General features: G+C 45.3%; 1 protein-coding gene and 1 long non-coding RNA gene across 2 annotated transcripts in view; one reads left to right on the top strand and one right to left on the bottom strand.

Annotated features, from left to right (window-relative positions):
- Window positions 1-3122, bottom strand: part of HECTD2 (HECT domain E3 ubiquitin protein ligase 2) — an 85921-nt gene extending 82799 nt beyond the window's left edge. Inside the window, exon 1 of the mRNA XM_084845816.1 lies at window positions 2788-3122. Within this exon, the coding sequence (XP_084701942.1) occupies window positions 2788-3057 (270 nt within the window). The 5' untranslated portion in view covers window positions 3058-3122. The remainder of the gene's footprint in view (window positions 1-2787) is intronic.
- Window positions 3123-3661: 539 nt separating this feature from the next.
- LOC146350823 (uncharacterized) overlaps window positions 3662-24317 on the top strand; it is a 54769-nt gene continuing 34113 nt past the window's right edge. Inside the window, exon 1 of the long non-coding RNA XR_014789414.1 lies at window positions 3662-4027. This is a non-coding gene — a long non-coding RNA (uncharacterized LOC146350823). The remainder of the gene's footprint in view (window positions 4028-24317) is intronic.

The following is a 24317-nucleotide window of genomic DNA, read 5'->3' as shown; positions in this document are numbered from 1 at the left end:
TACACTCGGCTTTTGCTTCCCTTAGAACCAAGAACTCAAGTACAACATGGTCGCTTTCCCCCAGAGTTCCTGTAACTGCTACTTTATCCACTAAGTCATCTCTGTTGGTTAGGATCAAGTCAAGGATAGCCGATCCTCTAGTTCCTTCCTCTACTTTCTGTAGGAGGAAGTTATCCGCCACACAAGTCAGGAATTTCCTGGAGGGGCCATGTTCTGCAGAATTTGTCTCCCAACAAATATCAAGAAAATTGAAGTCCCCCATTATTACTACATCATGCTTCCTTGAAACATTGGCTATTTGCTTTTCAAACGTTTCATCCTCGTCTTCTCCTTGATTGGGTGACCAGTAGTAGACTCCGACATACCATAAATGTTTATATTATGTCCTACTGACATGTTAAGCGGTAGTTCAAAACACAATCCAGTCCATCCCCCGAGATCTCCACGTGGTAATGCTCCTCCAAAATATTTCTAGAATCCCATTTGCCCTCCCAGCTTTCTGTCACAGCATATTTATATCGAATGTATATAAACAAAATCCTTGCTCCCGTAATAATATTTTTTGCCGCCCTTTACTTCCCCAGGCTAGCAGTGGTGCTGTTAGCAAAGGATCCTGAGCACCAGATTTTGAGACAGAAGTCTAGGACCCTGCAGCCCCAGTGCGCAAGGAGGGCCCCCAATGATACACCCTGGATTTTCATTCTTTCTCTGACTGAGCATAGGGACTCTGACTGAGCATACTTGTAGCAACAGCTTGGAAACAGGAAAAAATTCACTTTAAAATCCAAATTCCAACTCCAAGCGCTGCGCTGGGCAACAGCCTGGGCTGCCAGCTGTTGTTTTGAAAATGGAGCTGTTCCCTTCCTTTCAGAATGAACCAGATGGGAGGGGAAATGGGTGGGAGCTAGCACTCCCTTGTTCCAGTCTAGCTTTGCTGCTGCAGCTGTAAGTGGGCAGCTTCTGCAAGGAGAAGTGGGTGCTGGCTGGTGGAGGTCAAGAGGAACAGACAGGAAATGCAGGTACTTGCTGTCCTCCGCCCCCCCCCCCCCGCTTTCCCCCCTTTTATTCAGGTATTTACGCCTATTTACTCAGAAGGAAGTCATACAGACTGATGTTGCTTTCACATTGCTTTTTGGAATTGTTGCACCTCAGATCTTCATCTATCAGTTCAGAACTAGCCTGCCTCCAAATGTCTTTTAAAGAGGCATTGCAGCACATGAGATTTTTCAGAAATTCCAATATGCTTGTTTAGCTTTCCAAAACCAACACAACTGAGTACCCTTGACTCTACTGTGCAAGTATAAACATTTTCTCAGGTCAGTGATTCACCTGGGATTATCAGATGATAATAAGGACATTTCTGGGTGATTTGGAACAGTTTGAAGTTATGAAAGCTGCCTGCTCCTTTGAGATGGCTTCGGGGGGGGGGGGAGAACTGCTTTTCCATGTCATATAGAGGTGGATGTTTAAACACTTAAAACCAAATTCTCTTCAAGGCTACTGATTTGTATTTGCTCTACATCTGCATGTCATCCCATCTGAGGAAATTTTGTTCAAACATTGGTGATGGACCATGCTGTTCATCTCCAGAAATCTAGAGCACCAATCACTCTCAGAATTCAGCATTCTGATGGTCTGTTTATACATTTAACTGAATGAAGTGGCAAAGCTTTTCTGTATCCCTTTAGATGGCAGGTGGAGAAAACAGCAGTATTTCCAGGAGGCAGGGCCTCCTTGTTCTGCATAGATCTTTGCCCCTTCCTATTAAAAAAAAATGCTAAAGGGGAATTGACTTGAAATTACTTGGGGGAAAATTAAATTCACAGGAACCAGTGAGTAATATGATGAATTGATTCCTTCATTCCTGGCTTATATTAGGTATATCATGCAAACTTTATGCAGAAACTAATTACTGAACATAGTGAGACTTCTGAATAAACATGCATAGGATCAGGTTATACCACATGTGTTTATCTGAGGAGATGGTGGGGATCATTGTGTGCTTTCCATTTGAAGTATGGAGGGGTGTCCCCCCCCCCCGTAAAACCATTAAAGGCACATGCTGGCTGGGGAATGCTGGGAGTTGTAGGACTTTTTTCAGTAAAAACATGCATAAGATTCCACCCTAAGTCAAGTATCTAAAATTACCTAGTTGCAGCACTTGCAAGCTAGTTTTCCTGGAGTTGTCCCTGCAACCCCCTTTCCTCCAAAACCTTGAGAAAACTTCCTTGACATTAATCCACGAATATGAACACACACACAAAGATGTAAACCATATATTTTACATATAAATGTTAAAATATTTATATTTAATCGTCAATATATTGATGTTATAACAACAATTTAAACTTAATTTAAAACTAAAAATTGTTGTTTTTATCTACCGATATCCTATTAGAATTTAACCCTCGAAAAGATAGCAATAAGCAATCTATTCCATTTACCAGTTTAATGGTTTCAGGAGCGTTGCCAAAAATGGCTGTATGTCTATTGATAGTTTATGTCAATGAATGAATACCCAAGTTATTCAGCAACTCAGTGGGTGCTGCTGCTTCAGTGAAACCAGTCAACACGTAAATTATGAGGCAGACTGCACCAGACAGTAAGAAAGCCCCATGAGTTTTACATCGCCATTGTGAAAGATTTGGCTTTTAGCTGCTTTTAAACAGAAATTAAAAAGACCGAGTCATTCATCCAAGCATCTCCCTGTGAGCAGCTCAGCGAAGCGGCTGTGCGAGTGCACAAAGCTTTCTAGCATCAGTTAAAGAAGCAGGCGCTGGTACATACCCCAGAAGCTGTCCTAGATTCAGTCAGACGAGGCGGAAATTCCTCGTTTTCTTCCCCCGCTTTCTTCCCTTCCTCCTTCGCTTCCTCCTTCTCCTCCTCCGCAGTCGCCACCCCCTCTTCCTGCTCCGATCCCACCACCGCCTCCGCCGACGCGGGATCCAAACTCTCATTCATTTTGCAACCCAGCAAGGAACGCTTGTCGCCGACCGCGGCGGGCAGGGGCACATCCGAGGCGGCCGCCGCGGGAGGCTGCGGGCTTTGCAGGGACATCGCTCTCTAACGGCGCTCCTCCCCATCAACCATCGCTAGAGCTGCCATGCTCGGCCCTTCTCAACGCCCCCCGGTCGCACCTCGTCCTCTTCTGTCTTCCTCCCCACACACCGGCAATTACCTCAAATAACCTCTCTACCTCAGAAGCACGCGCAACCCACACCCACCACCGGCCCCCCGCCTCGAAGAAACACAATTCCTCAAGCAGCAACGGTGTTGTTTTATATATTTTTAAAAATCCTCTACCCGTCACTGCCTTCCTAATAATCTTTACCCCCCCCGCCCCCGCCCCCGCCCCTTCAGGATCTGCCCGCAGCTTCTTCCTACCCGCGACCCACAGCCCCCGGCTTCATAGGGTTAACAGAACACACACCCCACACACAGCGCTCCTCCTCTCTGCGCCTCCCCGCCTTTCCCAAATCCCACAGCCAGGCAGCGAGAAGATGCCAGCCGCCTTCCCCCGCTCAGCGGCAGCCTCTCCGCTGCTCCTTCTGCCAGCCTCAGAACAACGACGACCTCGTTAGGCCGCCCCCGGAAAAGGGGGAGAGAGGCGGCGGCAGGGCAGCGTTCAGCGCGCTACCCCGCCGGTAGCGGAGACACCCCCGCGCGGAAGGGAGACGAGACGTGGCGGTCGCCTCAGCGCGCCGCCGCCCCCACTAATTTATTTCCCACCGGCTGGTGAGGGAGGAACCGCAGACGGAGCTGTCAGACTGCGGCGATCCCTCTCGCCCTCCCCACCCGCGGCTCGCTCGCGCGTCTTCTCCACACCCCGCAGAGCCACCACGCCACCTACAGCCCGGGGCGAGAAAGCGGGGCCGCCATGTTGTGGAAAGAAACGCGGCCGGTGGCTAGGTGGGCGCGTGGGTGAAAGGCCACGCGGCTACGAAAACTCCGTAGCGCCGGGGGGGGGGGGGGAGCTGCAGTGACCCTAGAAACAGTGCGAGAGAAGAACGACCCGATCGCCCTCCACGTAAGTGCAGCGATTCAGAGAGATTCTCTGCCAGACGATTTGCAACGGAACTGGCCTGGTTCTACGTCATGTACGTAGTGGGCGCCGGGCAGGTTTCCTCTGGTCCGCACCTCGCTGGAAGGAGGGATGCAGAGCGCGGGCTTCGTCGCACTGAGGCAGTTCTTCAGCCTACAGCAGGACCTGAACATCGCTTGTTCTCCTTCTGTCTTTCCCAAGTCTCCTTCCTTGCATCTCTCCCCTTTGTCAAAATATAGACTGCAAGCTCTTAAGGCCAGAGAATTTTTTCTTTTCCTTTTTGGGGGCTTATGCTAAAGTGGTAGTACATTGATGGAATAATTATTATTGACACTTCTTGTTGTTCAGTCGTTAAGTCGTGTCCGACTCTTCGATGCCAGGCCTTCCTGTCCTCCGCTCTCTCCCGGAGTGTGCTCAAGTTCGTATTCATTGCATCGGTGATGCTATCTAGCCATCTCATCCTCTGCTGTCCCCTTCTCCTTTTGCCTTCAATCTTTCCCAGCATCAGGGTCTTTTCCAGGGAGTTTTCTCTTCGCATTAGGTGGCCACAATATTTGAGCTATTATTGACAATAATTAACAGTAAATAAGCAGGATGTTGTGTGCAACCCCTAAAATTCTATTTTATAAGCTATAAACATCTAAAAACAAATACACTGCTTTGAGCCTTTTCAGAAAATTGGTACATAAATATTTTAATAGATAAAATCTGGACAGGAAACTGTCCCCCATTACCACATTGGCAGCAGAATTTAGGATTGTAGGACCAAAATGGTAAAAACTGAGGCACCTGTAGGCTGTTCTGAAGGAAGGGGTGGTCCACAGGATCATCTTGACCTATTCTGGCACTCTAGACAAGGTAATATTTTGGCATCCCACAGGGAAAAATTTGCCCACCAATGCCACTGTTACCACCTCGCCTCCAGCCCACCAGCACCACCACCCTCCTAACTCCTGGTAGTGCTGCCTCCTTCTCAGCTTCTCTTTCCCTTCCGCATGCATCTGCTCTTACCATCTCCTGCTCCTCCTCTTTCCCTTTTCTCCATCCCCTCTGCCACCACCATCCTCCACCTCCCTGCCTGGCTGCTGCTACTTGACTGCCTTGCTTGCCATGAAGCATCCTTCCTAGCATGGCATTCTGGGTGAGGTGGCCCTTGAGACTGCCTGTGCTGTGGCAGCAGAGGCAGTCTCCAGGGCTATCTCACCCAGAATGCCTCGCTATGAGGAAGGATCCTTCACAGTGAAGCATTTGGGCTGCTGCCTTGTGGGCCTTCTGGAGAGCCTCACCTGTTGTTTTTCTGCTATGGAATTTGCCACAGCAGGGAAGTGGCTGGCAGAGCTTCCTAGAGAGCCTACCCCATCCCATGCCTAGCTTGGAGGGGTATTGGATGGTTGGCTTTTCAGAGAGCTGCACCGGGCACTCTCTAGCAGTTGAATCCCTACTGTGGATCTCTGAAGTGTTGATGCCTCACTCTGAGAACCCCTCCACTGGGTTAACTGCTTCATGGCTCACTGATTCCGGCACAGTTTTCCCATCAGCAGAGAGGTGTATAGCTGTGGCTCCCAGCATCAGCTTAGTGGTGCCCCCACTAGTGGCCGCCACCATCACAAGCCGGCGCTGCCACCTTAAAAGTTCATTTGCTGCCCCCAGAATTTGGGGCCCAAGGCAGTTGCCCAGTTTGGCACCCCAAAGAAATGGGCCTGGTGGTCTATCATGTGATGGACGAGCTGGATGCTTTCTCCATTTTGTCCGCTATGAGAGAGAGCCACTTTGGGGAAGGGAATTTGGAAGAGAGTAAAGGTGTCAGAGAAGTGATTAAAAGTCCTTGGTGCTTCTGTGCTCAAGACTGCAGACGGAAAGCTGTCTTTCTTCTCTTAAAACAGTGTTATGGCACAGGTGGATGCTTCCATATAATGTATTATTAGTCCCTTAGGGTGCAATCCTATGTTTGTTAAGACAGAAAAAAAGTGTAAACAGGCATAGGATTGCACCCTTAGTGTTATTTTGGAACAGTAATACCAGAGGTACAGAATAACCAGATTTCCCCATACTCTAATAAATTGTATCGGTGAGGCTTATCACTTCTTTGGAATAGCTTTAGAAATGCATTGTTCATCCAAACCAAGTGAAACTGTAGGCATGTGTTGGGACTTGAACATAACTGGGATTCTGTCTGCTAAGGGTTAAAGGGAAATCTTCCAAGTATCCCACTTGATGTTCTGCTGTGAAGGCATACAAACAAAAATAACATCAAATAGCCACTGGAATGCAGATGGCCTTAGAATACACGGAGATTCTAAATGGCCTTATAAATGGATTTTATATAACCAATCAGTGATGATTGGTGGTTTATACCGTGGTCTTTGGAACTATCTTCAAATGGTCAAATTGTATACCTCGGTGTCAAGTAAATTGGATTGTGGCATTTAAAGCCATTGAAATAAAATAGGAAAGTGCTTTGTCTCTCTGAGCCTTTAAAGATCCATAGAGGCTCTCTTCCTCTGTTCTCAGTCAGCTCAGTTGGTCTGTTCTGTCCTCTTTCCCTCATTTTGTTTTCTCAAAACTCTTCTTAAAAGCCTTTTCACAGCAAAGGTGTGTAATTCAGTACCTAAGTTTGAGCACATTTGATCCCCCCCACAGTCCCCTTCCAAGAAGAGTGTGTGGTTGTGTGCAAAAGTATTTGAAGGCATTCCTATTTATAAGAATTAGAATGTCTGTCATTACTTTAAAATAAAATGATCCTGAAGTTCTATTCAAGAAGCACTGGCATTTTCTGAAAGTAGCATATTCTGAAGAGGCTGGAAACAATTTAGGCCCCCCAAATTCTAGAGATAACCTGTGTTGTCTTTTGCAACTAAGTTGTTTCCAAACTCTGTATCTTTTTATTCTATATCAGTTGGTGTCACTTGCTGGCCTGTGCCTTGGCTCTCCACAAATATGTGCACTTTGCAGATGGAATGGGCATCCTGATGGCTTTGTGGTTTACATGATTATATGGCATCATCACACAAATATCCCCATGCCCTGCTCCACTTCATTGATTGCCACATGTGGGGTGTGGGGAGTTATTAGTATGATTATGTCACCTCACACCTTTTTTTGCAACTACATGTTATCAGGAATATTCAGGGCAGTAGGACTCATTCCTTGGTGGACAAGATGCTGCCGATGATAGGGAGAAACTAGAGATGGGTAGAGAGTGATGTGGGTTTTACAGAAAATTCTGAATTAGAATTTTTTCTTATGACGTAACTCACTTGGGACCTGATTTAGCATATTTATTTGACACATTTAGCAAACAAAGCTAAAAAGAGAGCAAGAGAGAACATGTGAATTTGATGTGTTGTATAGATACGCCACTCTCACAATAGGGAAAAAATTGTGATTTAACATGGCGCATGGCTGCAAACAGAACTCGCTGATGTACCACTTTCCTGTACTGTGTGCCAAGCTTTGCCTGGCCACTACTACTGCCTGCCTTGGGGTTGTTTGGGGGGACCCAACCACTACGGCCACCAGCACGTGCTCCCACTGCTGGTAAGAGGGCAGAAGGGAATAAAGGGTTCTCTTTTCCTAACTTTTATCCCAACTTCTCCCCTCTCAAAAAATGTGTACAAAGTTTGTTGGACCTTGCTCCGAGGACCTCTGTAAAATGTTTTTTTTAAAGAAAGAGACTCATTTTTAAAATTGTTTTTGTTTCTTTTCCAGTAAACACACAGAGAATGCCGAAATCCAAATCATACATGTATGAAACATGTGAATCCTGTAAACTAATTAACTTTTGCAACTTCTTGAAAGAACTATGTATGGATATATTCTTGCACATTTTAGAAATGGTGGTATTAGACAAGAGTCTCAAAGTATATAAATGTCACATCAGGCGACTGGATGCTATTCCTCTTCCTGTTCTTGCCATCAAGGGGCAGTCAAAGACTAGCTGCTTGAATCTGCACTTTAAAAACTCCCTTATTTTCAGTTGGTGATAGAAACTGCATTGTTTGTACATGTACATATAGAGGTGTCAAAGACGGCAATCCTATGAAAATTTACTTAGAAATAGATCCCACTGAGTACAATAACACTTACACTGTAGTAAATGTGTTTAGGATTACAGCCTAAAACTGCAATCCCAGGTACATATACTAGAGAGTAAGATTGCTTCCAGGCAAGGCTTTTCGTGTGTGATTCCCCTGCCTCATTCACAGAAATTTATGGGGATGGTGGTGGTGCAGACAATGTAACCCTCAGCTTGTAACCCTCCTGCATTTTTTCACTGCTTCTTCCATCTTTTTCTTACCAGAAAAATAAATCTATCAAGGAGGAAAAGGGAGAAATAGGCGCACAGTCTCTTTTGGTTGGTAGTGCTCGGACCCCTCCATCTGGAAGCTTCCAAAGTCCTACTGAACATAGCATAACTTACTTCTAAGTAAATATGGAGAAGCTTAGCCTGTAACAGCAATTCTCTGCATGTTTACTTGGAAGTAAGTGCCACTATGTTCAGTGGAGCTTACCTTCAGGTAAGTGCATAGGATTGCAGCCTCTGATTTAAGATTACAATCTGAAGTTGGACAGGAATTTGGCAGAATTCTTTCTGTCTCTTTCACAGTCACTGGGGCTGTCAAGTGATTAAGTCATTTCTATTCAAACTGAGTTAACATGTTCTATTTATAATAACCTTTCAGGTGGCCAATGCTTATTCTTGTTGTAGACAACACTTAGAACTTTGCCAGCATCTGAGTAAGGAATCATGTAACTCATCTGTTGTATATCATGTGTGTCAATTGCAATCCTGTGGCTCTCCGTTTTAAACAACCAGGGTTCTTTTATCCTGGTTGTTTAAAATTTATAGATTTAAGCTGAATGCTGGCATCCAAGCTGGCATCCCAGTTTTGTTCTATAAATAGAACGTCAAAGCATTCTCTCCTCCACCCCTGCTGCCAGTCTTTCTTTTTTCTTTTTTAGAGGAACAAGTGGTTTATTTATGCAGATCTTTTTATTATTGCAGCAGCTCTAACTATGCAAAGGCATCACAAATGAAGATCAAAATGCCTTATTTCACTTCCTGTCAGTTATTGTCCTCAGTCAATCAGTCAAGAAAATGAGGGATGCAACCATGATATTATAATAGTGGAGATTGTCTTTCCACAGTAGTACTTCAAATAATACTTGTAGCCAGAATATAATTATATTTGAGAGAGCAGGGGACATAAGCGGGAACAGCAAAAATGGCAATGGGAAGAGGTGTGGTGAAAGAAGAGAAAAGGGAAAATCCTTTGCTCCTCCTCGTAGCCCCTCTCTTTCCACCTCTCACTTCATCCTGCTCCCCCACCTCTCCCTGTTTACTATCACTATGCACTTTCAGTACTCCTGTTCAGCTTTCTCCCTTAGCTTGCCTTAAACACTGTTCCTTCCTCCCTTCCTTTCACCCCTTGTTCTCAACCCTTGCTTGCCTTTCCCTCACTCCCAATCTTCCATCCTCTCTTCCCACCCCTGGAGTAGATGATGCCTCCGAAAAATAGGGTGATATATATTCCCCACCCTGCCAAATCATTCCTATCAAACTTCCCTTCATCTGGAAGGGCTCTGCTCACAGAAGCCCTTCCTATCAGCCATAATAGATGAATGAAACCTCCATGTTCAGAGACAATACACTTCTAATGAAGCCTTCCCCAATTTGGCACCCTCCAGATCTGGTGTAGTACAATTCCTATCGTGCAGCACAACCATTAGCCATGGTGGCTGGAGATGATGGGAAATGTAGTCCAATGTATTTGGAGGGCACTAGGTTGGAGAAGGCTGCTCTAAAGACTAGATGCTGGGCAATACTGGCTCCAGGTTTCTACTCCTGGGCAAGATGCCCTCAATGGGCTACCTCCCTCAGGGACTCTTATCTTCTCACCACCATTGTCACTAGCTGCTATTGCTCCTCATCGTCTTTCTCATCATTGCTACCACTTCCTTGTGTGACAGACAGAGAACCAATGAGCAAGCAGGCAGTGCTTCATCTCATCACCTGGGCCAGAGTGAGAGGCAGGTGAACAAGCAGGTTGCAATGGTGAGGAGGAGAACAAGTCCAGGGGGCTCTTGTCAGTGCTCCCTGCTTGGGGTGCCCAACCATGCCTACCTTTGACACCTACCCAGCCCTGATGCTGGGGACAAACCATGGGGGTGGAGAGATACTCTTGTCTTCATGCTCTGCTTGAGAGCTACCGAGAGGCATTTGGCGTCCATAATTGGAAACAGAGCTCTGGTCTAGATGAAGATAAGATAAAACTGAGTACAAGCCAGAGTTGGGTCTGAGCCCACTCCTTTGACCCTACATTTGGTGCAGCAATGAAACTTCTCCTTAACAGAAAAAAGTGAGGTTGGGGGACAAGTGTCTTGCCAAGAGCAGCAGTTGAGTACAAGTCAGAGATGGGTTTGAGCACCAAACTTTAAGCCGCCTACCCAAAATCATTTCCCATTCCAGAAAGGAAGTGAACCTTCCAACCCCTTTTGTGGTTCTGCACCAGTGTACTGGCACTGGCACCAATTCCAGCTCAGAGCCTCTAAAATAATATTAATATTATCAATAGTAATATTAATAAAATAGTAATGCCAGATTTCCCCTTCATGGATCGCTGCCTGGTTGTGGCGAAGGGGCTTGCGTAACTCAGTGAAGCCATAAGCTATGCAATGCAGGGCCACCCAAGACAGACAGGTCATGGTGGAGAGTTCTGAAAAAATGTGGTCCACTGGAGAAGGAAATGGCAACCCACTCCAGTATTCTTGCCAAGAAAACCCCATGGAACATATCACAAGGCTAAAAGAGATGACGCCGGAAGATGAGCCCCTCGGGTCGGAAGGTGACCAATATACTACTGGGGAAGAGCAGAGGGAATTTCCAAGTAGCGCCAGAAAGAGTGAAGCGGCTGGGCCAAAGCCGAAAGGACACTCAGCTGTGGATGTGTCTGGTGGTGAAAAGAAAATCCGATGCTGTAAAGAACAATATTGTTTAGGAACCTGGAATGTCAGATCAATGAATCAAGGTAAGCTGGACGTGGTCAAACATGAGATGGCAAGACTGAACATCGACATCTTGGGAATCAGTGAACTAAAATGAACAGGCATGGGCGAATTTAATTCAGGTGACCATCATATCTTCTACTGTGGGCAAGAATCCCTTAGAAGAAATGGAGTAGCACTCATAGTCAATAAAAGGGTGGGAAAAGCAGTACTGGGGTGCAATCTCAAAAACGACAGAATGATCTCAGTACGAATCCAAGGCAAACTATTCAACATCACAGTAATTCAAGTCTATGCCCCAACCACTGAGGCCGAAGAAGCTGAGGTTGATCGGTTCTATGAAGACCTACAACACCTTCTAGAACTAACACACCAAAAAGATGTCCTCTTCATCATAGGAATGCTAAAGTAGGAAGTCAAGAAATCACTGGGATAACAGGCAAGCATGGCCTTGGTGTACAAAATGAAGCAGGACAAAGGCTAATAGAGTTTTGCCAAGAGAACACGCTGATCATAGCAAACAGGCTTTTCCAACAGCACAAGAGGTGACTCTATACATGGACATCACCAGATGGTCAATATCGAAATCAGATTGATTATGTCCTTTGCAGCCAAAGATGGAGAAGCTCCATCCAGCCAGTAAAGATCATGAGCTGCTTCTTGCAAAATTTCGGCTGAAATTGAAGAACGTAGGGAAAACCACTAAACCATTCAGGTATGACCTAAATCATATCCCTTACGAATATACAGTGGAGGTGAGGAATAGATTTCAGGGATTAGACCTGATAGACAGAGTGCCTGAGGAACTATGGACGGAGGTCTGTAACATTGTTCAGGATGCAGCAACGAAATCCATCCCAAAGAAATGCAAGAAAACAAAGTGGCTGTCTGATGAGGCTTTACAAGTAGCTGAGGAAAGAAGGGAAGCGAAAAGGAAGGGAGATAGGGGAAGATAGATCCAACTGAATGCAGAGTTCCAGAGAATAGCAAGGAGAGACAAGAAGGTCTTCTTAAATGAACAATGCAAAGAAATCAAGAAAAACAATAGAATGGGAAAGACTAGAGATCTCTTCAAGAATATCGGAGATCTCAAGGGAACATTTTGTGCAAAGGCGGGCATGACAAAGAAGGCAGGGACCTAACAGAAGCAGATGAGATTAAGAAGAGGTGGAAAGAATACACAGAAGAATTATACAGGAAAGATCTGAATGTCCCTGATAACCATGATAGTGCGGTCACTGAACTTGAGCTGAACATCCTCGAGAGTGAAATCAAGTGGGCCTTAGGAAGCATTACTAACCACAAAGCTAGCGGAGCTGACAGTATTCCAGCTGAGCTATTTAAAATCCTAAAAGATGATGCTGTTAAAGTGCTGCACTCAATATGCCAACACATTTGGAACACTCAGCAGTGGCCACAAGACTGGAAAAGATCAGTTTACATTCCAATTCCAAAGAAGGGCAGTGCCAAAGAGTGTTCAAACTACCGTACAATTGAGCTCATTTCACATGCCAGCAAGGTGATGCTCAAAATCCTGCAAGCAGGGCTTCAGCAGCATGTGAACCGAGAACTACTGGAAGTACAAGCGGGGTTTCGAAGAGGCAGAGGAACTAGAGATCAAATCGCCAACATTCGCTGGATCATGGAGAAAGCAAGAGAATTCCAGAAAAACATCTATTTCTGCTTCATTGACTACGCTAAAGCCTTTGATTGTGTGGATCACAACAAACTGTGGCCAATTCTTAAAGAGATGGGAGTACCAGACCACCTTACCTGTCTCCTGAGAAACCTGTATGAGGGACAAGAAGCAACAGTAAGAACCGGACATGGAACAACCGATTGGTACAAAATTGGGAAAGGAGTACGACAAGGCTGTACATTGTCGCCCTGCTTATTTAATTTATATGCAGAGTACATCATGAGAAACGCCGGGTTGGATGAATCACAGGTCGGAATTAAGATTGCCGGGAGAATTCTCAACAACCTCAGATACGCAGACGATACCACCCTAATGGCAGAAAGCGAAGAGGATCTCAAGAGCCTGTTGTTGAAGGTGAAAGTGGAGAGTGCAAAAGCTGGTTTGAAACTCAACATTAAAATAACGAAGATCATGGCATCTGGCCCCATCACTTCCTGGCATATAGAAGGGGAAGAAATGGAAGCAGTGACAGATTTTATTTTCTTGGGCTCCAAGGTCACCACAGACGGTGGCTGTAGCCATGTAATTAAAAAACACTTGCTCCTTGGGAGGAAAGCTATGGCACACCTAGACAGCATAGTAAGAAGCAGAGACATCACCTTGCTGACAAGATTCGTATAATCAAAGCTATGGTTTTCCTAGTAGTAATGTATGCCTGTGAGAGCTGGCCTATAAGGAAGGCTGAGCACCAAAGAATTTATGCCTTCGAACTGTGGTGCTGGAGAAGACTCTTATGAGTCCCCTGGACTGCAAGGAGGTCAAATCAGTCCATCCTAAAGGAAATCAACCCTGAGTGCTCATTGGAAGGACAGATACTGAAGCTGAAGCTCAAATATTTTGGCCACCTAATGCGAAGAGAAAACTCCCTGGAAAAGACCCTGATGCTGGGAAAGACTGAAGGCAAAAGGAGAAGGGGACGGCAGAGGATGAGATGGCTAGATAGCATCACCGATGCAATGAATATGGACTTGAGCACACTCTGGGAGAGAGCGGAGGACAGGAAGGCCTGGCGTGCTATGGTCCATGGGGTCACGAAGAGTCGGACACGACTGAACGACTGAACAACAACAACAAATGCCAGATTTAGACCATCCTATATACAGAATTAAGCTGTCTTAATGAAAACCTAGAATAAATATAAAAATAAATTATTGTCAGAGTTGTCTCTGTTAATTTCAGTACTGTATCATGCTGAATTTGATAGAATAAGTATAGGTACCTAGTTTTCTTTGGGGGATAAAAAGGGTTAAGACAGTGTGTGATTTTTCATTTCAAGATGTTTTAAGGGAAACTGAAATAGCTATACTTAAAGTCCCTTACTACTGGTACATTTCTGCATGACAAAAGAGATAATGGGTAACTATCTGCGTTTGAACAGATTTTAAAAGGGCCAATTAAAGCTAAAAAAAAATATGGGGCAGTTTTGGGGGAGGCAGGGGTGATTCTAACAACTATTTTTTCTGCAAGGGTTTGGAGTTTCTATGATTAATAAAGACTGTCTCCCACCTTACTTTCTGCTTAGGAACGTGGGATGTGCACATGCTGCCATTTTTTACACTTCAGAAATACCTTCCCCAAGGTGGTACTTTCAGATGTTTTGGACTACAGCTCCTATCTCCCTTGCTATTGGCCATGTTGGATGGAGCTGATGGGAATTTTCCAAAACACCTGGAGGGCACCATGTTGGGCAAGATCACTGACTGACTGTCCTCCCCAAGAGGCAACATGAACAACAAACCTGTTGAAAGTGTAGCGTGAAACCTGATAAATGCATTTCCTGTGATTACAACACAGAAATTTAACCCCAGCCCCAGTGTATGACCAAAACAAACAAAAAGAGCTTTCAAAATTACCCCATTATGTCAGTGTGGATATATGTAAGGGATCTGACCTTGCGTTTCAAGCACTGCTGATCAACCGCATCTTATACAGAGTGAGTGTTTGGCCATGCTTTGAATTAGTTCCAGGAAGAGTACTCTTTGACATCAGTTTTTACAAATAAAACTCCACCAGTTCAGGAAGAACACACCTTCCATTTCCTCATCATTAATATGTGGGAAACCTGGCACAGAGTTGCCTCTCCTAACAGCTGTTTGGGATGACTAGAAAATATGTTCACCATCTCATGCATGCCCTTCAGAAGACCTTTTCCTTGTGCATAACTAATTTGCATATGAAAACAACATTGGGTTGTAATCCAAAATACATACGTAAAACACTTCTGGGTGTATTCAATAAAAGTAAAATCCTAATTGTGTTGTTGTTGTTGTTGTTGTTGTTGTTGTTCAGTCGTTCAGTCGTGTCCGACTCTTCGTGACCCCATGGACCATAGCACGCCAGGCCTTCCTGTCCTCCGCTCTCTCCTGGAGTGTGCTCAAGTCCATATTCATTGCATCAGTGATGCTATCTAGCCATCTCATCCTCTGCCGTCCACTTCTCCTTTTGCCTTCAGTCTTTCCCAGCATCAGGGTCTTTTCCAGAGAGTTTTCTCTTCGCATTAGGTGGCCAAAATATTTGAGCTACAGCTTCAGTATCTGTCCTTCCAATGAGCACTCAGGGTTGATTTCCTTTAGGATGGACTGATTTGACCTCCTTGCAGTCCAGAGGACTCGTAAGAGTCTTCTCCAGCACCACAGTTCGAAACCATCAATTCTTCGGCACTCAGCCTTCCTTATAGTCCAGCTCTCACAGCCATACATTACTACTGGGAAAACCATAGCTTTGATTATACGGACCTTTGTCGGCAAGGTGATGTCTCTGCTTCTTACTATGCTGTCTAGGTTTGCCATAGCTTTCCTCCCAAGGAGCAAGCGTCTTTTAATTTCATGGCTACAGTCACCATCTGCGGTGATCTTGGAGCCCAAGAAAGTAAAATCTGTCACTGCTTCCATTTCTTCCCCTTCTATATGCCAGGGAGTGATGGGGCCAGATGCCATGATCTTCGTTTTTTTAATGTTGAGTTTCAAACCAGCTTTTGCACTCTCCTCTTTCACCCTCAACAAGAGGCTCTTTAGATCCTCTTCGCTTTCTGCCATTAGGGTGGTATCGTCTGCATATCGGAGGTTGTTGATAATTCTCCCAGCAATCTTAATTCCGACCTGTGATTCATCCAACCCGGCGTTTCTCATGATGTACTCTGCATATAAATTAAATAAGCAGGGTGACAATATGCAGTCTTGTCGTACTCCTTTCCCAGTTTTGAACCACTCGGTTGTTCCATGTCTAGTTCTTACTGTTGCTTCTTGTCCCTCGTACAGGTTTCTCAGGAGACAGGTAAGGTGGTCTGGTACTCCCATCACTTTAAGAATTTGCCAGAGTTTGTTGTGATCCACACAATCAAATGCTTTAGCATAGTCAATGAAGCAGAAATAGATGTTTTTCTGGAATTCTCTTGCTTTTTCCATGATGCAGCGAATGTTGGCGATTTGATCTCTATTTCCTCTGCCTCTTCGAAACCGAGCTTGTACTTCCGGTAGTTCTCGGTTCGCATACTGCTGAAGCCCTGCTTGTAGGATTTTGAGCATCACCTTGCTGGCATGTGAAATGAGCGCAATTGTGCGGTAGTTTGAGCACTCTTTGGCGTTGCCCTTCTTTGGAACTGGAATGTAAACTGACCTTTTCCAGTCTTGTGGCCACTGTTGAGTGTTCCAAATGTGTTGGCATATTGAGTGCAGCACTTTAACAGCATCATCTTTTAGGATTTTAAATAGCTCAGCTGGAATACTGTCATCTCCGCTAGCTTTGTTGTTACTAATGCTTCCTAAGGCCCACTTGACTTCACTCTCGAGGATGTCCGGCTCAAGTTCAGTGACCGCACTATCATGGCTATCAGGGACATTCAGGTCTTTCTTGTATAGTTCTTCTGTGTATTCTTTCCACCTCTTCTTAATCTCATCTGCTTCTGTTAGGTCCCTGCCTTCTTTGTCCTTTATCATGCCCGTCTTTGCACAAAACGTTCCCTTGATAACTCCGATTTTCTTGAAGAGATCTTTAGTCTTTCCCATTCTGTTGTTTTCCTCGATTTCTTTGCATTGTTCATTTCAGAAGGCCTTCTTGTCTCTCCTTGCTATTCTGTGGAACTCTGCATTCAGTTGGATATATCTTCCCCTTTCTCCCTTGCTTTTCGCTTCCCTACTTTCTTCAGCCCCTTTGTTTTCTTGCATTTCTTTTTCTTTGGGATGGATTTCGTTGCTGCATCCTGAACAATGTTACGGACCTCCGTCCATAGTTCCTCAGGCACTCTGTCTATCAGGTCTAATCCCTGAAATCTATTCCTCACCTCCACTGTATATTCATAAGGGATATGATTTAGGTCATACCTGAATGGTTTAGTGGTTTTCCCTACGTTCTTCAATTTCAGCCGAAATTTTGCAACAAGAAGCTCATGATCTGAGCCACAGTCAGCTCCAGGTCTTGTTTTTACTGACTGCATAGAGCTTCTCCATCTTTGGCTGCAAAGGACATAATCAATCTGATTTCGATATTGACCATCTGGTGATGTCCATGTGTAGAGTCGTCTCTTGTGCTGTTGGAAAGGAGTGTTTGCTATGATCAGTGTGTTCTCTTGGCAAAACTCGATTAGCTTTTGTCCTGCTTCATTTTGTACACCAAGACCATGCCTGCCTGTTATCCCGGTGATTTCTTGACTTCCTACTTTAGCATTCCAATCCCCTATGATGAAGAGGACATCTTTTTTTGGTGTTAGTTCTAGAAGGTGTTGTAGGTCTTCATAGAACCGATCAACCTCAGCTTCTTCGGCCTCAGTGGTTGGGGCATAGACTTGAATTACTGTGATGTTGAATGGTTTGCCTTGGATTCGTACTGAGATCATTCATTTTTAAGATTGTACCCCAGTACTGCTTTTCCCACCCTTTTGTTGACTATGAGTGCTACTCCATTTCTTCTAAGGGATTCTTGCCCACAATAGTAGATATGATGGTCACCTGAATTAAATTCGCCCATGCCTTCCATTTTAGTTCGCTGATTCCCAAGATGTCGATGTTCAATCTTGCCATCTCATGTTTGACCACCTCCAGCTTACCTTGATTCATTGATCTGACATTCCAGGTTCCTAAACAATATTGTTCTTTACAGCATCGGATTTTCTTTCACCACCAGACACATCCACAGCTGAGTGTCCTTTCGGCTTTGGCCCAGCCGCTTCACTCTTTCTGGTGCTACTTGGAAATACCCTCTGCTCTTCCCCAGTAGTATATTGGACACCTTCCGACCTGAGGGGCTCATCTTCCGGCATCATCTCTTTTAGCCTTGTGATACGTTCCATGGGGTTTTCTTGGCAAGAATACTGGAGTGGGTTGCCATTTCCTTCTCCAGTGGACCACATTTTGTCCGAACTCTCTGCCATGAGCTGTCCGTCTTGGGTGGCCCTGCACGGCATAGCTTATGGCTTCACTGAGTTACGCAAGCCCCTTCGCCACAACAAGGCAGTGATCCATGAAGGGGCCTAATTGTGTTACAAACTGAAAAGTGAACTAACTTTTCAGAACTAACTGCTGATGTTTTTCACCTTGTTGTCTTCTCCCATCCCTAATCTACTTGTAGACAAGGCTACACATTCTATGGATTGCCATATGCTGGCTCAGAGTATTGTTATGTGCTATGTTCCTTGTGAGAAGTTCCAGGGACAAAGTTCCAGGGTTCCATTTCCTTTGGGGGAAAAAGAGCTCTGGAAATTTATAGTATCATCTTTATAATGGCTTTATTTACAAATATATGTTCAAAGCACTGTTGAAGTAAGCAAGCCCTCCTTCAGCAGATAGCAGATAGCCAGAAAGCAACTTCTGTACCACTGATGCCAATGTTGCGCTCTCCATTTCAGCTGACTCCCGCTAGAAATAGAGCTGAGCTCAAATGTCTTAGAAGGCATTTTTTCTGAAAAAATGCATGAGATTTTTCTTTTTCTCACCCCACTAGAAAAAGAAGGCCACTTTGCAGAATTTGTTCCAAATATTCTCCACTATTGTTTTTTGTGGCGACTGCCATTCCCCACTCTTCCTGCACAAACACAATGCCCTGGAACAACATTATGTCTGGGAATTCTGTATGATGCAAAATGGTGGCCAGGATGCCAACACAGTTGCTGCTGTTGTCACTTGCAGCAGCATTTTTTTAAAAGCCTTAGGGAAAAAGAAAGAAGCTGTGTTACTGCCACTGCTAATGAAAAGCCCCAATAAACTGTTGGAGAATCTCTCCTTCCCTGGAGAAATTTTGTGAAATAGTCTCTCTGTCCCCACCCCCAATTTCTCTTCCCACAAATAGGATGGATCATTTTGAGAGGCTATTTGTCCACAGCTCTAGCTGAAAACCCTCCATTCTCTTGTTTTCTTGGATCATTTATAGTAGAGCTGTGCACAAATTGAAACTGCCAACTGCTTTTATTGCTCTCTCTCTGTTCCTTCCATCATCTGGAGCTTCCCTCCAAATTCTGAGGCCTATCACACCCAAAAGCTCAACTAGCTATCAGGAGAGTTTCTCCTCTCATTACCTTCCATTGAAGAAACAAAGCCAGACTATAGCCACCCATTGGGGGGGTGGGGGGTGCGCGCGCGCGCGTGTCAGCCAGCATCTGTAACAGCATATTAATGGGACATTTTCCCATGCAATGCATTTGCCTAAACAGCTGGGGAATGTGGCCTTTTTGGTCAAGTGGGAAATAGTCTGTGAAAAATTAGCTATGTCATGATGATTTGGTTTGCTAAACAGAGTGAACTTGTTTAGCAAAGCACCACACCATCAGCCAGTCATTAGCAGCTTTTGGCTGGAGATTGACAATAGTTTCTCAAGAGTGGGTGTAGAATTAGTTTTGCATCCTTTTTTTTGAGAGAGCTTGACATATTTTAAATGATGGTGCAAAGGAGATTAGAGTTGATTCTTAACTGGATCAGCAGCAGCAGATTTGATCATTATCCGGATAGCATACCCGAGTACTTTCATATACTTTTCCCCATTTTGTTTATTTATTTGTGTGCTTGTTTAGTATACTTTCCAGGACAAGCCTCCCAAAGCAATTTACAGAAAGTTGTAAAATCAACTATCAATCTATACAAAATACAATACAATAAAACAATAAAGCCTCCCCAGAAAAACAAAGTCAGGGTGTTACGCCTGACATAGGCAAGCCCCTCTCACTCAGTCTCAGTCCCCCCGGCACCTGCAATATGGCGGATAACAATACTGACATATTGTTTCAACATACCTTTCAGAGTTGTTGAAAGATTACAACTAGACAATACATTGTGTGAAGCGTTTTGAACACTCGAAAGTGCTATGTAAACGTTAAGGATGATGATGATAACATTTCCTGCGAAGTCTTTTGAGGATTGGATCCTGAGGGTTATAGCCAATGTTAGTCCTACATAGAGTAGCCCCATTTAAATGAATGGGACTTAAGTTAGACTAACATTGGATGCAACCTTAAATGTGGGCCCTGGATGTAAAGAACTTTTGTGATGAGTGATCCAAACTGGAGGCTGAGACGCTATGAATATTGGACTCCATTGGCCTTTGGTCTGATCCTGCAGGGCTAGTCTTATGTTTTTTAGAAGGCCATTGCCATATGGTCAGCAGCATTTGATTTAATGTTGTTCTCAGCCCAATTTCAAATGCCTTCTGCCAGCCATCAGTTCAGGTCTCTGGCAAGAGTGCTCTGTCCCTCTCTTGGCAGCCCACTGTGCAGGGGGAGTGAGAGAGAGGTAGCGGCAGAAAGAAAGAGAAAAGGGTAGCCCCTCTCTCTTTAGGCTCTGGCCTAACCCACACTGGCTGCAGGCCTACCCACTGTGGGCAAATGCCACCCCCTCCCCCTGACAGACTACCCCTGAGGGAATGTGACCCTGAACAGAAAAAGTTCCCCCATTCCTGGTTTAATCTGAGACCCTTTGAGTTTGAAAACAGAGAATGGGCCATTCTTGGGACAAGAAGCATCAGGGTGATTAAAGTAAAAACAATAACTATCCATTGTTACCTAGGGCAAGAAATGTCCAAAGAAAGCAAAGATGATATGTTATATGGGACCAACTCCGGTCTCTTTAAAAACCTGCATGTTTTTTACTTTCATAATCTCTTCATATGCTAGCCTTGGTTAATCTAATAAATGAAAACATTTTACCTACCCGTTGAGACCAACAAACAAATCCCTGTGTACCGAATAAAAAAGGAAACAAATACACAATTTGAGTTGTTACTATTGAACTGATGCAGGACCTATCATGCAATCCCCCAAGGTCAAAGTCTCCAGCCCAGTATTTGACAAATTCAATTAAGGATGTATGACTTAAGTGTCACCTGAATGGCAGTGGTTAGAAATGATACCTATGGAGTGAGATATGATGTTGTGGTTTTGATTCCCTTCTAGGGAACTGTAATGTGTGCCTAAAAATACCCTATGTTGCGTGCATGGAAATAAGGAATGTTACCCCATGCAGCATGGAAAGACAGGGTGTCAGTTGCCACAGGAGAGGAGTGAGCACTGAAATCTTAGATTTAAAAATTTAAAGGCTAGCAAAACATGCCAGTGCTTGGTTCAAATTCCCTGCCTTCCCTCCCCTAATGAAAATGGATCTATATTTAGAAATGAGTCACAGGTACTGGGTGTTACATTATCACCATATAAAGGTCTATTTTTATTGCAACACATAATGTATGTTTTAACGATTTATGACTTATATCCTCTTTGTTTTGTTGAGGGTGAATTTTTATATTACTACTCTATTTTGCAGATGCATTTAATGAGAGATAAAAAAAGATTAAGTATTGGCATGAATAATCAGCTTTATATTCTCTGTAGCTGGAAATCATTTACCTTTTCTGATGAACAGGGTCAAGGAACTTTAAAGTTGCAATCCTATGGTCCCTGGGAGGTGTCCCATAGGATACAGCAGACCTCCCTTTCTGTCAGTAGAGGGAGGTCCCCCCTTTGATGCCTGCTTGGTGCATTGGCAGAAACCTCTGACTCCATGGCTCCCCCTGCCGTCAGTGCTAACAGACCAAAGAAAGTATTCTGGAGCATGTCAGGGGTGGATTGGGGGGTGGCTTTGGATCCACCTGGACATCCCTCCAAAAACAGGATGGGCGGGAGAAAGTATGCCAGCCCTGGAGCTAGTGCAGGGCCGGTGTCAAGAGTAGGCATGCTCAGGCACTTGCCAAGGGCCCACACTCCAGCAGGGTCCCACTGACAAGCGATCCCTGGAGTTGCTCCTTCTCTTGTGCCCCAGACAATAGTGGTGGTGAGAAAGACAAGCAGGAGACACAACTGACTATGTGCTTATTGGCTGACTGACTGCCAACCAAGGAAATGGTAGTAATGATGAGAAAGAGGATGAGGAGCAATAGCAGCTGGTGATAATGGCCATGAGAAGAAGGTAGACTCACTGAGAGACGGGGCCCATTGAAATTTTTGTGTCCAAGGCCCCTCAAAAACCTGGAGCTGGCACTGAGCTAGTATTCTTACTTTCTCTCCCACTGTAAGCAATGGGAGGGAAAATAAAAAAGGAGAGCAACTGGTGGCATGGGAAAGGGGAAAAAAAGATCAAAAGCTACCCACCCCCCTTCCACCCTGTTGGCCCGAGCCTGGAAGTGCTTTGGATTTGGCGGTTCCTCAGACATGGATTCTCCCTCTCCTACCCCATTAGGATTGCTCTGTTCAGGCTGCATATTTCTTCATCAGCAGAAGGTGATCCAATAAAAGACAGTACACCCATTTTGTATACATTCTTCCCAGCACTCCAGATGACAACAAGTGAATGTTTGGTATTTTATAGTCAGCATTTTTTCCTAAAGCAGGCCTACCCAAGTTGTGTGATCCACCAAACTGAATGCAACCCACCAGGCATATATGATGGCCTGCCTGGGGTTTGATAAATCTTCTGGTTTAGCTGCCTGCCTGGGGTGGCATCAAGCACTTGGCAGAACCCAATACATGGCTGTGTTAGGTTTGGTAGGTCACAACTTGGCCAGGCCTTATCTAAAGGGACTTGCCTCTTTTATGTCACTCTGTAATTCTACCTGTATATTGATGGTCCTATATAAATATTATCTCTGTATAAACCCGTTCAGAATATTCTGTCACATTCTACCATGATCTCTCCCCGCCTCAAAGGAACATAGGATTGGACAGTGGAGTCAGAAGGAGGCTTGATTCTTAATGCCAAAGATCACTGGCTGTCACCAGGGGCAGTGAGCAGATTTAGCTCCCACCTCATACCTACACATGTTTGCCCTTTTATTTTCTCCTCTATAAATTGCCATTAACTCCTGTGCAGAAAAGTGCTGCACTTGGAACCAAACAACACATGATGCTAAACATGTAACTGCAAGCTCTGTATCTCTCTAGACTCTAAATTGGGCTGGGAATGGAACTGATCAAGATCGGGACTACTGTGCATGGGGCGGAGGTTTATCTCAGGAGTGGGCAGAGGGTAGATCAGGCTGAAATGCTAGATCTCGGGGGGGGTGCAAGGGTTTCTGACACCTGTTGTTTAGCAATAATGACAACAAAACATCTCCTCCCTTCTCTAAATTAGGCTGCTGAAATCAAGAAAACGTGTGTGTGTGGGGGAGGGGTTATGCAGGAAATACTATGGATGTACGAAAGTTCTGCCACGGATCTCGGGGAGGCCGAATGCCAGTGCATTCAGCTCCCCGAAATCGGTGGCGGAATGGCCCGCCACCACCCCGGGATGAGACTTACCTTGGGCGGATCTTCCTGGCGGCGGTGGCTCTGGCGGTGGTTCGGCGGTGGCGGCTCCGGCAGCCGGTCTTCTGACCGGCTGCCACCACCGCCATTTCCAGGTTAAAAAAAAAAAAAAAAAAGTGATAGGCTACGTAAATCTTTACGTAGCCTATCACGGCTGACTTAAAAAAACCCAAAAAACGCGCGTACATTTGCGTTCCTTATTTTGGCACGTCTTAGTCTACGTAAACATTTGTGTACGCGCATGTTTTGTTTTTTTTAATCAGCCGTGATAGGCTACGTAAACGTTTACATAGCCTATCACGGCTGACTGCAGGGACGCAAACAGCGGTGGCTACGGCTGCCGCCATTTGCGTCCCTGCTAGCCAGCAGCCGGATGTCCGGCTGCTGGCGGAGCCGGCTGGCGGCTCTGCAGAATCGCTGCGGAGCACAGCCGGCTGGCCAGGATTCCGGGAGGGAGGAACGGAGCACCTCCCCCCGCGGCCAGGATTCCGGGGGGAGGGACGGAACGCCTCCCCCCCACCATCAACATAGTCCGCGGAAAGGTAAGTCACTTTCGTACATCCCTAGGAAATACCTGTAGATTTGTGTGTGAAGTCCCATTCTGGTCCTGAAAACAAATTCCTGAGCTGAGTATGTATTCAGAGGCACCCAGTTCCTCAATTCTATGTCTGCCTTCTTATAGGGATGTATGAAAGTTACTTACCGTTTCACGGATCTGCTTCGCGGTGGGGGGGGGAGGTGCTCCATCCCTCCCTCCAGAATCCTCGACAGGGGGGAGGCACTCCGTCCCTCCCCCAGAGTCCTGCCCGGCCAGCTCCGTTCTGCAGGGATTCTGCGGAGCTGCTGGCCCACTCCGCCAG

Source organism: Heloderma suspectum, chromosome 3 (genome assembly GCF_057233095.1).
Source record: "Heloderma suspectum isolate Gila_16-S chromosome 3, 16-S_ref, whole genome shotgun sequence".
NCBI lineage: Eukaryota > Metazoa > Chordata > Lepidosauria > Squamata > Helodermatidae > Heloderma > Heloderma suspectum.
Note: the sequence above shows the minus strand (reverse complement) of the source record. Positions and strands in the feature narration are given on the sequence as shown.